The following is a 12,423-nucleotide window of genomic DNA, read 5'->3' as shown; positions in this document are numbered from 1 at the left end:
TGTGTTAGTTCACAGTTCATTAACTATAACAGATACAACTTTTGATCTTAAAAATGTATTAGTTTAATAATAATAAACGCTGTAGAAGTATTTTTCATTGTTAGTTCATGTCAACTAATGTATTAAACTATTGTTAACAAATGAAACCTTATTCTAAAGTGTTTACTTCTAAATCTACAGCACTAAATTGATGTTTAAAAGTATGACTGATTTTTTATTTGATTTTTTTTCACTGTTTTAACCTTTAGAAAGGTTAAAATCCCCCGTTTTTTTGTTTTTTAAAAACATTATACTTTAAGTATCTCAAGGGAAAAAGAGGCGGCTGAGGGTGAATTGTGTTTTAATGGTTGTGTTTATGTGGTGACCTACTGTAGATTCGGTGAGGCCACCCACAGACACAGAGAGGCCCAGGAGCGTGTGGTACTGGTACTGAGGCAGACGCAGCAGCTGCATGATGTGAGGAAAGGCTTGTGATGCGGCGTTCCAGTTGAGGGACTTTCCTGTCTCTCTAAGGTACATGTAAAAAAACACCAGAGGTCAGGGATAAAAACAAATGAAGCATTAGGGATGGGACTTTTATTGAACTTCAGCTAAAATTGTAAGCAATAAATATAAAAAGATGTGCTTTCCAGAAACTTCAATGCAAAAGTGCACCTCCCAAATTTAATGACATAATGTAAGCCGTGTTAATTCCTGACGCGTCTGTTGCACGCAAATCAACTAAGACACTTAAACTAGTATCTAGGCCAAAAAATGCATTAATTTTCATTTGATGTCAAAAAAACTAGAACAGCTCTTAATGATTGAACACATGCCTTGCAATATCTGAAGGCAAAGTTTTTTCTACAATTCTACTTTAAACTAACACTTGTTAATACTATTTTTTTCCCCACAGTTTAATGTAGTGTTTGTAATAAGACCATAAACACTTAAATAGTATATAATGTAGTATATAAACCAAAAAATATTCTGAAATTATAGCTGCAACTGACCAAAAGAAACGTCCTGATTTCTCTTGCGCTAAGTAGTGATGCAGAGGAAAAAAAAAAAAAAAAAAAAAACTTTTTACCATAACCAAAATTAAAGTTTTCATTTAGCTGAAAACTAAAACTAAAGTTTATATAATAAATATAATAAATTAATCACATTTATATAATAATCAACCCACAAATTAAAAAATTAATAAACGTGTAAAAAAATCTTAACTGCAAACAAGGCATTTTTTTTTACACAAACTTTTTAATGATTTGTTGCTGAAATATAAACAGGTGGGTGTAATAAAAACTTAATAAAAGATTTATTCAAACAAACAATTTGAATGCTTCTCTTTAGAACTAATTTTTTTCTATCTAATGAGTTTAGGAAAAACGAATAGCTTTCCTGAGGTAAATGTTACGTTACATGACAATGATCACAAGTTTTATTGTTTTATTTTATTGACGTCTTTCCACGATTGAAACAATGATTGAGCGATTACATGAGACATGACATTTCAGTAAGTTGTACTGTAAATTTCAACATACCTTCTGATGTTCATTCACGTTTATTTGGTGCTATAACTAGTAGTAAAGTGGAAGCAATGATTGGTTCATGTTCTGCTTGAAGTGAGGCACTAAAACGATTCGTCACACCAAATTACAGACCATCAAAATTACATTATTGCTTGACTTTCATAATAAAATTGACTTTGTTTTATCTCAAAAATAAAGCACAAAACTTGTCCCAATTATTGAACGGTAGAAGTGCTTCAAATTAACACAGCATAGACTAAAAGATCGTGGTTCATCAAAGTGAAGATTGATTGAAGAAGATTGATAAAAAAAAAAAAAATGACAAATCGATATTGTCAACCCAGTCCTAAGGTCCACACAGTTGACATTTTTAACTACCTGTATTATTCACATGGTGTATTATTCATGGTGTACACAACATAGACACGGACAAAGTCAAAATGTGCCATCAATTAAACATCATAGTTGATCTCAGCCCTCCAAAACTGTTTCATTCGAAACTGAAAATTCATTTTCAGCTGCCAAAATTTCAGTGCATCACAACTCAGTCAAGTTTTTCAATGAAACTGATGAGTTAAAACAAACAATTTAGGCAAAAACACTACCTGTGATTGCACGGGAACGGTGACTGAGAATTGCACTTTTTTAGCGAGTGCTTTTGTGGATGCATCAAGTGTAAACTATGTTTTGGTCATATCGGTTTATTTCGTTTGCTACGTTCCGAATGAGTAAACAAACCTAGCACTAGCCCGCAAAAGTAGGCTTTGTACAAAAAATCAATATGGCGAAAAAAAGTAATGATGGAAATTAAATCAGAGATATTCATTTTGTTTGTCTTGACCCAAGGATTGCAATGATAATTAAACAGTTGAGACGAACGTTCTAGTAGTTATGAGCGATTTCGCAGGGTTTTTTTTGTCACTGTAGCGCCCCCTATAGGGTGGTCAGTGCACCTGAGTAGTAAGCAATAGTACTACCATTTCAAGTTTCACATCTCTAGACATTCAGTTTTATCTGCACAATCAGCTTAGGGAAGAAAAATTTGAATAATAATAATAATAAATATAGCTGCAAGCAGCAATTATCGGGGTTCAAGCACAAACACATACATTTTTCGCAAAACACAAATATGGCGATTTGTGAGCAAGCAGTAGGTCTGTTTGTAAAACTGGACTATATTAACGTTCCCAAGCAGGTGTGGCACTCACGGAGGGAAGATGCTCAGTAGCTCCTCCCGGTGGGGAATGTGAGGTATTGCGGGCTCCGTGCTATGAAGCAGACGCAGGAAAACGGTGCCAGCATGGGCTCGGTATCTATCGATCTTCTCCGCAGCCTGCTGGGCCAGGCAACACATCATACGCTGAACACTACAGAAAATGAGAAAAAATATCTGTGAGCAGTCTGCAATGTGCACTTGGTTAACTGTGACTGAAGTTAAGGGAGACTGGTAGTGCCTCACAGGTCAGAGGAGAGGAGCTCTGGAGCAGATGCCACCACCAGCAGGGTCACGTCCATGAGACTGCTCATTGCCGCCGCCCTCACCCTGAAACAGAAAGAACGAAGAGTCAGAGCTACAATGTGACTGTCAGAGAACCACAATCACACAAAAGATGCTTCAAATATTTGTCGACGCTTTGTTAGTCATTAAGGAACTATGTCGTTGCTGTCATTTTCAGCATCATGCTGAGGTTTTGCTATGCCTGGAGGCACCTGTGGGGAATGTGAGGAATGCATCACTCATGGGGCAGGCCGGGGGGCAGTGGAACACAATAAATATGTTCAGTGTTATATTTTCAGGCAATGTGATGTAGAATTGCAATATCTGCCACTTCAAGTTTAAATTCCAGTCAAATTAAGTAAAATTTAAAATTGGCCAAATTAAGTGAAACTTAAAATTTAAAAGCTAAATTAATTTAATATATTAGGGCTATACATAAGTATATACATTAAATGACAAATAATTAGCCAAATAATAAGATACATTAAAAGACACTTCAAATTATCTTCTTGCTTAAATTATTTTACCATTAATCTAAAAAAACTAAATGACTACAACTTTTCATTATTATATAATGAGAAAGTAAAGACAAACTCACCCAAGACTATCTCTCTCTTTTTTTAAACAGTGTTATAATAATAATAATAATTATTATAATAATAAATTTTATTTCTAATGCGCTTTTCTTAAACTCAAAGCACTAATGGAATGCATTATGAATGAGTTACTATACAATAATAATAATAATAATAATATTTTTTATTTTATTAAAGAATAAAATAAAGAAATAGTATAACCATACTATTGTACTTTAAAATAAAATATTTGAATAAATAATACTTATTAAAATATTTTCATTTCACTAAATTATAATTAAACAAATAAAGAAATGTATTACTATAGTAATACTATTGTACAGTAAAATAAGTTTTTAATTTAAGTAAATAATAATAGTTGTCAATGTTATCATCATTAAAATATTTTTATTTTATTAAATTATAATAATTAAACAAACCAATAAAGAAATGTATTACTATAGTAATACTATTGTACTGTAAAAAAAAAAAAAAAAAAAAAAAAAAAAAAAAAATATATATATATATATAATTTTATTTTTTTATTCAATAAAAAAATATTTAAATAAAATTAATACATTTATTTTACAGAGCAACAGTAATATTACACGACTAATAGCTTAATAATAGCTTACAATAGCTGTCTTCATTTCTTTGCTTTTAAACATTAAACCACAGGGAGACCTTTTTGTTCATGACGTAAAAGATGGAGTTCAAGTAGAACAGCATTTACTGTGAACCAAGTCAGTACCTTTATTTTGAGTTGAGTACCATGATAGCACTATTGCACTTGTATACTGTGCAACACAAGCATGCACCTCCAAGGTGGCATGTGAACTTACCAGGCCCCTACGTCCCCTCTGCTGTCCGTGCTGTAGTCGTTCATGCAGCCCAGCAAAGCTTCATACACAGGCCTTATGTTGCCCTCACACAGGACGCGGTCCGGACTTCCTTGCGCACACACTCCTACAGCTACACACACCCTGAGAAGACAAGAAAGCACAGGACACATGGACATGCAATGGGACAAGATGGGACAAAGCAGTGAAACTAGACGTGAATTTCAGGTCCTGCAGGAAGGAGCAGGCGTTGACCATACTGGCTCACGCTAAGCTCAGGCAGACTGGTTCTTCAAGCGCAGAGGAGACAGGAGAAGGTGTTACTCACTGAGACATGGCTGTGGCCGCATCCCTCCTGGCTTCTGTTCGACTCTCCTGTTTCTGCGCAACTCTGCAGGCAGCCTGGAGCCCAGGCAAGATCTAGGGAACACGTAAGAGTATGTACACTCAGCCTAATGGTTCAGATACAGACTTGAGCTGAAAACAAGAGGGCATTATATGAGGTGCGACCTGCTGTAGTTTGCCATGGATCATAAATGGAGGCAGCGAGCCCAAGGCGAGAGCGCAGCCACAGCGTGTCAGAACCTCGGGACTCTCCAGGCCCAACAGGTATTGACTAACCAGCTGTTCTGTATGGCAACAAATGGATGTAAACAAAGAATAAATGGCCAAAAGTATGTGGACACCCAATAAACACACCCATAAGTGCTCGTTCAACATTTAAAGGGTTAGTTCGCCCAAAATTTTAAATTATCCCATGATTTACTCACCCTCAAGCCATCCTAGGTGTATATGACTATCTTCTTTCAGACAAACGCAATAAGAATTATATTTAAAAGTGTCCTGTCTCTTCAGAGCTTTGTAGTAGTGGTGAACAAGGGGGGGGCTTAATGACCCCAGGGAGTTAATAAAGGCCTTCTGAAGTGAATTGATGAAAAAATACATACAACATATTTAATACTTCATTAACTACAATAACTAGCTTCCGGCAGATGGACGTGCGCATCAATTTGCGGCGGAAGTATTATAAAGTTTCTAAGGTTTCTAAATATGGATATTTTTCTTCCAAAAACACATCGCTTTGCTTCAGAAGGCCTTTATTAACCCCCTGGAGCCGTGTGGATTAAATTTATGATGGATGGGTACACTTTTTTGGGCTTCAAAACAGGCTCCCCGTTCACTACCATTATGAATATATCTCTGATTGTGTTCGTCTGAAAGAAGATCATAAGTCATACACACCTAGGATGGCTTGAGGGGGAGTAAATCATGAGATAATTTTCATTTTTGGGTGTACTATCCCTTTAACTCTTTCCCCGCCATAGACGAGATTTTCCGTCATTTATGACAACACTCAGTTTTACTGTTATACGGTAGGGGGCGCTGTTACAGATCCAAAAACAAGTGAAGAAGATAATTTGCGTAAACCAGATAGAGTGGATAGAAGCATTGCTTGCGCACAAGTAAGCTAACATGATCACCAAACATTCAACATAGGGCTGCACGATTAATCACAATTTTATCGCATGCAGTTTGGCAAATACTGCAATTATTGAATGCGCAGCTTGTCGGAGCTATACGGCTCTGTGATCAGCAGTAAATGCATCTCCATCTGAAAGCCAGAGGGCGCTCTCACGCAGAAACTGCAAATATGCCCTGCAGCAGAAGTAGATAACATGAGTCATGCGAGGAATGACTAATAAACACACGACTGCCTTATTCTGTGCAAGAAGCCACATCATCTCACAGAAGGATGCTCAAATGTCGTTATGAAGTGTGTTTGGAGTAAAAACATGTTATTTAATGTTGTCTTTTGTTGGACAATATGTTAATAAATGCTTCTAATGTCCAGAAAGATGTTTGACGCATGTTGCTTTTTCAAATGTACATTTTAAGCGACTCAAACTTGTAGTGCTTTGAGATGTATTAGCATTTGGAGCCATACTTCATTGACAAGCTGCGCATAAAAAAAATAAATCGCAGCTTTGTGATTTCATAATTGCACTAAGCCAAATCGTTTAAGCGCGATTTCAATGTTATTTTTCTAATCACACGATTAATCGTGCAGCCTTAATTCAACAGCATATAATTCAAAACTGACGAACATTACCAAATGAAAAGGTATAAGACTGTGCAAGCTTTGGGGGTGTTGATGGACTATCTGCTCCATCTATGTTTTGAATCCAAACCAGGTAGGGTCTTTTGACAAAAACCTGGTTTTCTCAGTTATATATATATATGTATGTATGTATGTATGTATGAAACTTGCCCACATTCAAGTGTTGATAAAAAGAAGAGCAAATGAAGGTAGAATAAAATATTGTTTGCTTGTTTTGTGTTTAAAAGCAGAGGCTCTGTTCTTTCTTTTGATATTTACATACTCATACAACAAAATATTCTGGGGGTCATGAAAGTTTTGTGAATGTGATCAAAAATGCTGGCGCTGACTGGCAACCTAAAAATAAACCACTGGCAGGGAAAGAGTTAATATCATAACCAAAGGCATTAATCACTCCCTTGTCTGCTATTGTGTTAATTAAATTAGTTTCCTGTACCTTGCATTTTCAGGTCAGCTATCCCAGGTTCTTCCTGATAATACTGCTGACACAACGCTGCCAATGCAGAGACCGCGGCATCCTACAGAAAACACATATTCTCATAACAACCACATTCGGTACAGTTGTACAGGTTCGGTACAGGCCTTCAGGGTGTTGAGGTCGGGACTGTACCTGTATACCCCGTCTGGCCCCGCCGGAGAACAGGTGAAGGTTCTTCAAGCTGTCGTCTATTAGCCACTGCCAACCAGCTGCAAGAAATCAGAAAACATTCACAATTATCAAACCAGTCGACAACATTAGCAATCCATCAGACAAATCTCTTTCCGTGAGACATTTGTGGTCAAACACAGTTAAATAATGCAAATGTAAAGAGGTGTGGCCGACTCACTGATAACTGGGTCATCTTTAAAAGGCATCTTGGAGAGAGAGAGCTTTTCAATGAGGCCACAGACTGAAAAAAAAAAAAAAAAAGACAAAAGGAAAAGGGGGTTAAAAAAAAAAAAAAAAAAAAAAAAAAAAAAAACAGTAACTGGGGCTCTTTTTTGTTGCTTTGTTACTCTGATTCAGAAACATTTGCAATGTCTTTCCTGACAAATAATCACTGATTCTTAAGACACAGAACAAAACTCGTCCCTCAACTTTATCTGCCATTAGTTTTTAAAAATGGCAGCATTTCCACTTTGAATCAAATGAAAATTTCCCAATGAATCATATTTAACTTGAATTAACTATTTCATTTTATTTCATCTTTATTTTTATAAAAATAAAGACAATACATCTCATGCACAACCGCCTGTCATCATACCAGAATTTGGTACCTGATTCTAAAGTTAAATATGTTTTTTTAAAAGAAACAATGTAACAGCATTAACAACTTTTACATTTTATAAAGAAAAATGGTGCTTGCCCATGCAAAAATAAATAAATAAATAAATAAATATACAAATAAAAAATATAAAAGTTAGGACAACTTTCTTAAATCCAAAAAGGTAAGATGTTTTATGATCTTATCAAGTAGCATTATAACAGCACTAGCCTGATTTAATACATATTACTAGAGATGTGACACTTTTGATCACTGTTGTAAAAACATTATGCATTACATGACTTTTTGCTGAATTGGAAATTCTGTAACAACTCTACAGGTCTAGCTGACACTCTAGAGAGAACGCAAGAATGCGTAAATGAATGTAACAGACCGCTCCATCTTAAGACAGCCTCTTATAAAATAAAGGAATAACCCCAAGGGATTATTGCTTTTATAAAATGGTTATTCCACATATCTGGCAAGGTTTCATAAAATAAACACACAGACACAAAAATGTAAGGCTATTGATAAAAAATATTATTCTTCCGCCAAGCAATGTAGTTCTTCAGAAGCGGAATGCTTGCCAAGCAACACACTGGCGCCGCAACGCAGTAATACAATGCGTTCACAGGTGTTTGTAGAGCAATGTACAACGGCTTCCAACACGGCTCAACCAATCATAATCAAGAACTGGAACTATCCGTTTCATAACCATTTAAAACATGCAACACATAAAAAAAGCGAATCCAACTGCTGAACTCCTGTCAAGCCAGTCATGATGAAATTAGTCTGTGTGCTTTTAGTGATTAATATGGTAATCTGTAGGCGGCACATACAGACGACCTTTGAGGTGTTTTTCCAGTTGATCAGAGAGTCTTTGTCAAGAACCACTATATAACTGGATAACACCAAATCATTTTCTTCTAAAGAAAATTTTCTGGTAGTTTGCTAGGGGATTTTTGTACTAGCCCAAAGTCAAAAGAGGCCATAAGTCTTATTGATATTGTGGCTCCTATTTGGCTTAGGTCCCTCCTTCCACCTTCAAGTGATTTCTGCACCCTGTTTATGGTCTGGCAGAACAAATTTATAATTGGTACACACCTCTCCATAATTTGTGGTGTTATTCATGTCTGTATCAGAAAGCTAAAAGATTTGTTGTAACCATTAGTATGAGCTATAGTAATAATGAGGCTTGCTTTATGTCACTTAAACATTAGTTTATAATTTCACACAAGAATCAATCAATTCTACAGAAAAACTGTAAATTATCAGGCGGGTTTTCTTACCAGCTGGTCTCATTAGCTCTCCACCAAATCCCCTAGGGTAAAACAACTTCAGTTACAAGCTATAGACAAATAAGTGCTTCTGAAAAGCTTTGATGTCAATTATTGTCAGGTTATGAAGCAAGTGCCTACCTGTACTGCTTTCTGTCAGAGAGCTGAAGTGAAGAAACGTATAGAAGATCAGTTGCAATAAACTGCTTTTGTTGTATATTTCATGAAATAACACAAGAGACTAATTCTGCTGACCTTTTGGTGAATGCCTTTAAGGCCTTCAATGGTGTCAGAAGACAGGAAGTCAGTCACTGACCTACAAAGAAACAAATGCATTAAATAAAGTTAAGATTAGGCAAAGCTTTAATAAAAGAAAGCGGGTGTAACCTATTGTTCTGGGTGGCCAGCTCATAGAGAGCGTGAGTGATCTCGGCGCAGGCCAGGATAGCGCCGTGGCGGCGGTGTAAATCCATCCCTGTTGCCATGGGCAGCAGCTGGGGTAAAACTGAAATCAAAATAAAGGCAAGATAGCAAAAAAAATGTCAAAATTTCTTAGCATCTGTGTAGAGGTGAAAGAGATGCATTGAGTTTGGGTTTAGCAGATGTTTACAGACAAATGAAGGCGTTCTCACCTGTGCTGGCCATGTATTCAGGAGACTTGACAGTTAGATTATGCAATGCTTTTGTGGCCAGCTCTCTGATCACGCTGATAAATGCAAATACAGCTTCAGTTAAAAGTATAAAACCAAAAAACCCACATGAAACAGTACACATACTTACCCATCCCAGTGATTGATTTTCATAGCCACCAAGTGGTCAATTAAAGGTTTGGTGTATTCCTCAAAACCAGCAATGTAGACACTGAAAAAAAAAAAAAAAAAAAAAAGTCGTAAATGAGTTTTACATAGCCATTTCTGATTGTTAGAATTCAAGAGGCAGATATTGCTACTGTACTTAAATGTAACGGACGTAAGAGCTGTGCATGTAAACTTCACTCCCCTGATCTCAAGAGGCGCTCTAGCAACTGACACTAAGGACTGTGGTCTTTAGCCTCCTTGTTAGAGTGCCCGACTCCCATGCCAGCGGACCCGGGTTTGAGTCCTGCTTAAAGGCCCCAGTATACTTTAAACGAAATCGAAGAATGAAAAAGTCAGTTTTGTGTTCTTTTTGGAAGTTCGACACGGCTTGCCAAAGTTCGCTCCAGCTGCAATACACCTTCGTGCTACCATTGGTCAGTGACGATAACGTAATAGGAGGTGTGCGCCGAGGCTCCGCCTTCACTCGCGTGGAGCACGTCTCTGACTAATTTCGTGTGTTTGAGTTCGTCGAGGTAAGATCTCCACGGGTGAAAACATGAACACACTGGATAGCCGCTTTATAGTACAAAATTAAGTTGTGCTTGTATTTATATATAAAAAAAAAAAAAAAAAAAAAAAAAAAAAAAAAAAGAGGCACTAACACTGTTTTTCATGTTTTTCAAGCATAATATATTAACATAAAGTGCTATATGAAGAAGTGACGTGAAGATGCTACTTTGCAGAGCTCGTGCTGACATTCCAACACGATCACATGAGAATGAGTATCAATAGTACGCGTGTGTAATCTCGTAGAATATACACGTCAAAATTCATTTTAGCGTGCATATGATATGCAGTTTTACATATTTACATATTCATCTAAATGCCGCTCTCAGCAGTGTGAGCGGCGTCAGACGTTCGTTTACAGTATATTGCTGGTCACGCATTTCGAACTTTGTTTTACCCCTAAACGAAGAACGTAAAAGAACAAAGAAGTATACCAGGGCCTTAAGAGTGGGTGGTTCGAACAGGAAGGGTTACATTAAGGACACATATAAAAATGATGATTGTTATGATTTATTCGTGTGTGTCTATTAGGGATGGGCATTTCAAGCAAAAATAATATTCGAAAATCGCTGGGAATTATTCGATTATTATTCGAAAATCGCACCCCTCCCCTGCACGCACGCACACACAAACAGAGAGAGGGAGAGAGACCATTCACGCTTTCTATCTGTATGATATTGATAAACTGTTTAATTCATTGGGGAATATGCTGTCTTAACTCAAGCCATATAATGATTGTAATGTGCTAAAACATATTAATATGTTCTTTAATATAAGTGAAAGTAAAATCCGCACGGCCATTCATAACAGTGCGAAGCAGAGCGAGTGCTTTCAATTAATTCCTACGTTGAGCTTCCACATGAATAAACTGAAAACGCTCGCTCTTCGCCAGTGGACTATCAGTGTCGCTCGCTCGCGGCGTTCGCCTCGCTTTTGTCCAGTCCGACACCTTATAGTGGACACGCACCATGAATGACCGAGGGAATTTTACTTTCACTTTCAAATTAGCGCCAATTCGGGAGCGGTGACAAGTGATGATACCGATGTTGTTCCTGAACACCGGCAACACCAACTATCGCAGCAAGCCTACCTCAAGCCATATTGATTTTAGGCTGCCTAAACGCGTTATATCATTGCGAACAGCTTGAATGACGGCACGTGTGTCGTGTGAACATTGATTTTGACGTCTCTGTTATATGCCACGCTTGTCTATGTTCTGCTGTTGTCAAAGAGTTGATTGACAGCTTTTTAGGTGCGTTATTGGCAGCGCGCGCGCCACCCTCTGGTTACATGAACGTGTCACCATTGAAAACATGAGGATTTTTTTAAGACGACAATCGCACAACCTATTCGATATTCTATAATTAAATCAACTAATCGAATATTCGAAAATCGTGACACATCCCTAGTGTCTATGTATGCATGTTGGAGGTTATATAATAGGGCGTTTGGAGGCTCATTTGGAGAGTTTGTTTCTGAACAATTGTATTGCTTGGTTTGGGTCGTTTAGGTAAATGGGTCAATGACATGACATGCATAATTTTGTGTCCAAGTGCATTATTTCCTTTTACAATAATTTGATAAATTCATGACATATATAATTTTATTCTATAAAACCTATTTAGTTTGAATTCATTTTTAGTACATATTTCATATTTTTATTTTATAATATTCATATTACATATTTTATGTTTTGTTATCTTAAACCTCAAAATGTCAAGCGGTGCAACCGTCCGATCAAATGAACAGACTATGAAAACTATTTAAAATGGTGTCTTTATAAAAAAAAAAAAAAAAAATAAAGACAATGGCATAATTTTAGGTTTGAAACCTTTAAAATATGTTTTTTTCACATACACATATATATATATATATATATATATATATATATATATATATATATATATATATATATATATATATATATATATATATATATACATATATATATATATATATATATATATATATATTTGCATATTCTTAAATGTCAGGG

At 36.3% G+C, this 12,423-nt stretch overlaps 1 protein-coding gene across 1 annotated transcript in view; it reads right to left on the bottom strand.

The window, feature by feature from the left end:
• tbcd (tubulin folding cofactor D) overlaps positions 1-12,423 on the bottom strand; it is a 53,738-nt gene that overhangs the window by 15,202 nt on the left and 26,113 nt on the right. Inside the window, exons 18-32 of the mRNA XM_048182698.1 lie at positions 9,844-9,924; positions 9,696-9,769; positions 9,451-9,568; positions 9,319-9,379; positions 9,205-9,227; positions 9,076-9,107; positions 7,370-7,432; positions 7,153-7,229; positions 6,979-7,060; positions 4,934-5,052; positions 4,752-4,843; positions 4,427-4,567; positions 2,971-3,054; positions 2,720-2,878; positions 370-508 (exon numbers count right to left, since the gene is read on the bottom strand). Coding sequence (XP_048038655.1) covers positions 370-508; positions 2,720-2,878; positions 2,971-3,054; positions 4,427-4,567; positions 4,752-4,843; positions 4,934-5,052; positions 6,979-7,060; positions 7,153-7,229; positions 7,370-7,432; positions 9,076-9,107; positions 9,205-9,227; positions 9,319-9,379; positions 9,451-9,568; positions 9,696-9,769; positions 9,844-9,924 — 1,345 coding nt within the window. The remainder of the gene's footprint in view (positions 1-369; positions 509-2,719; positions 2,879-2,970; positions 3,055-4,426; positions 4,568-4,751; positions 4,844-4,933; positions 5,053-6,978; positions 7,061-7,152; positions 7,230-7,369; positions 7,433-9,075; positions 9,108-9,204; positions 9,228-9,318; positions 9,380-9,450; positions 9,569-9,695; positions 9,770-9,843; positions 9,925-12,423) is intronic.

This window comes from Megalobrama amblycephala, linkage group LG1 (assembly GCF_018812025.1).
Source record: "Megalobrama amblycephala isolate DHTTF-2021 linkage group LG1, ASM1881202v1, whole genome shotgun sequence".
NCBI lineage: Eukaryota > Metazoa > Chordata > Actinopteri > Cypriniformes > Xenocyprididae > Megalobrama > Megalobrama amblycephala.
This window is presented reverse-complemented; position numbering and strand designations above follow the sequence as displayed.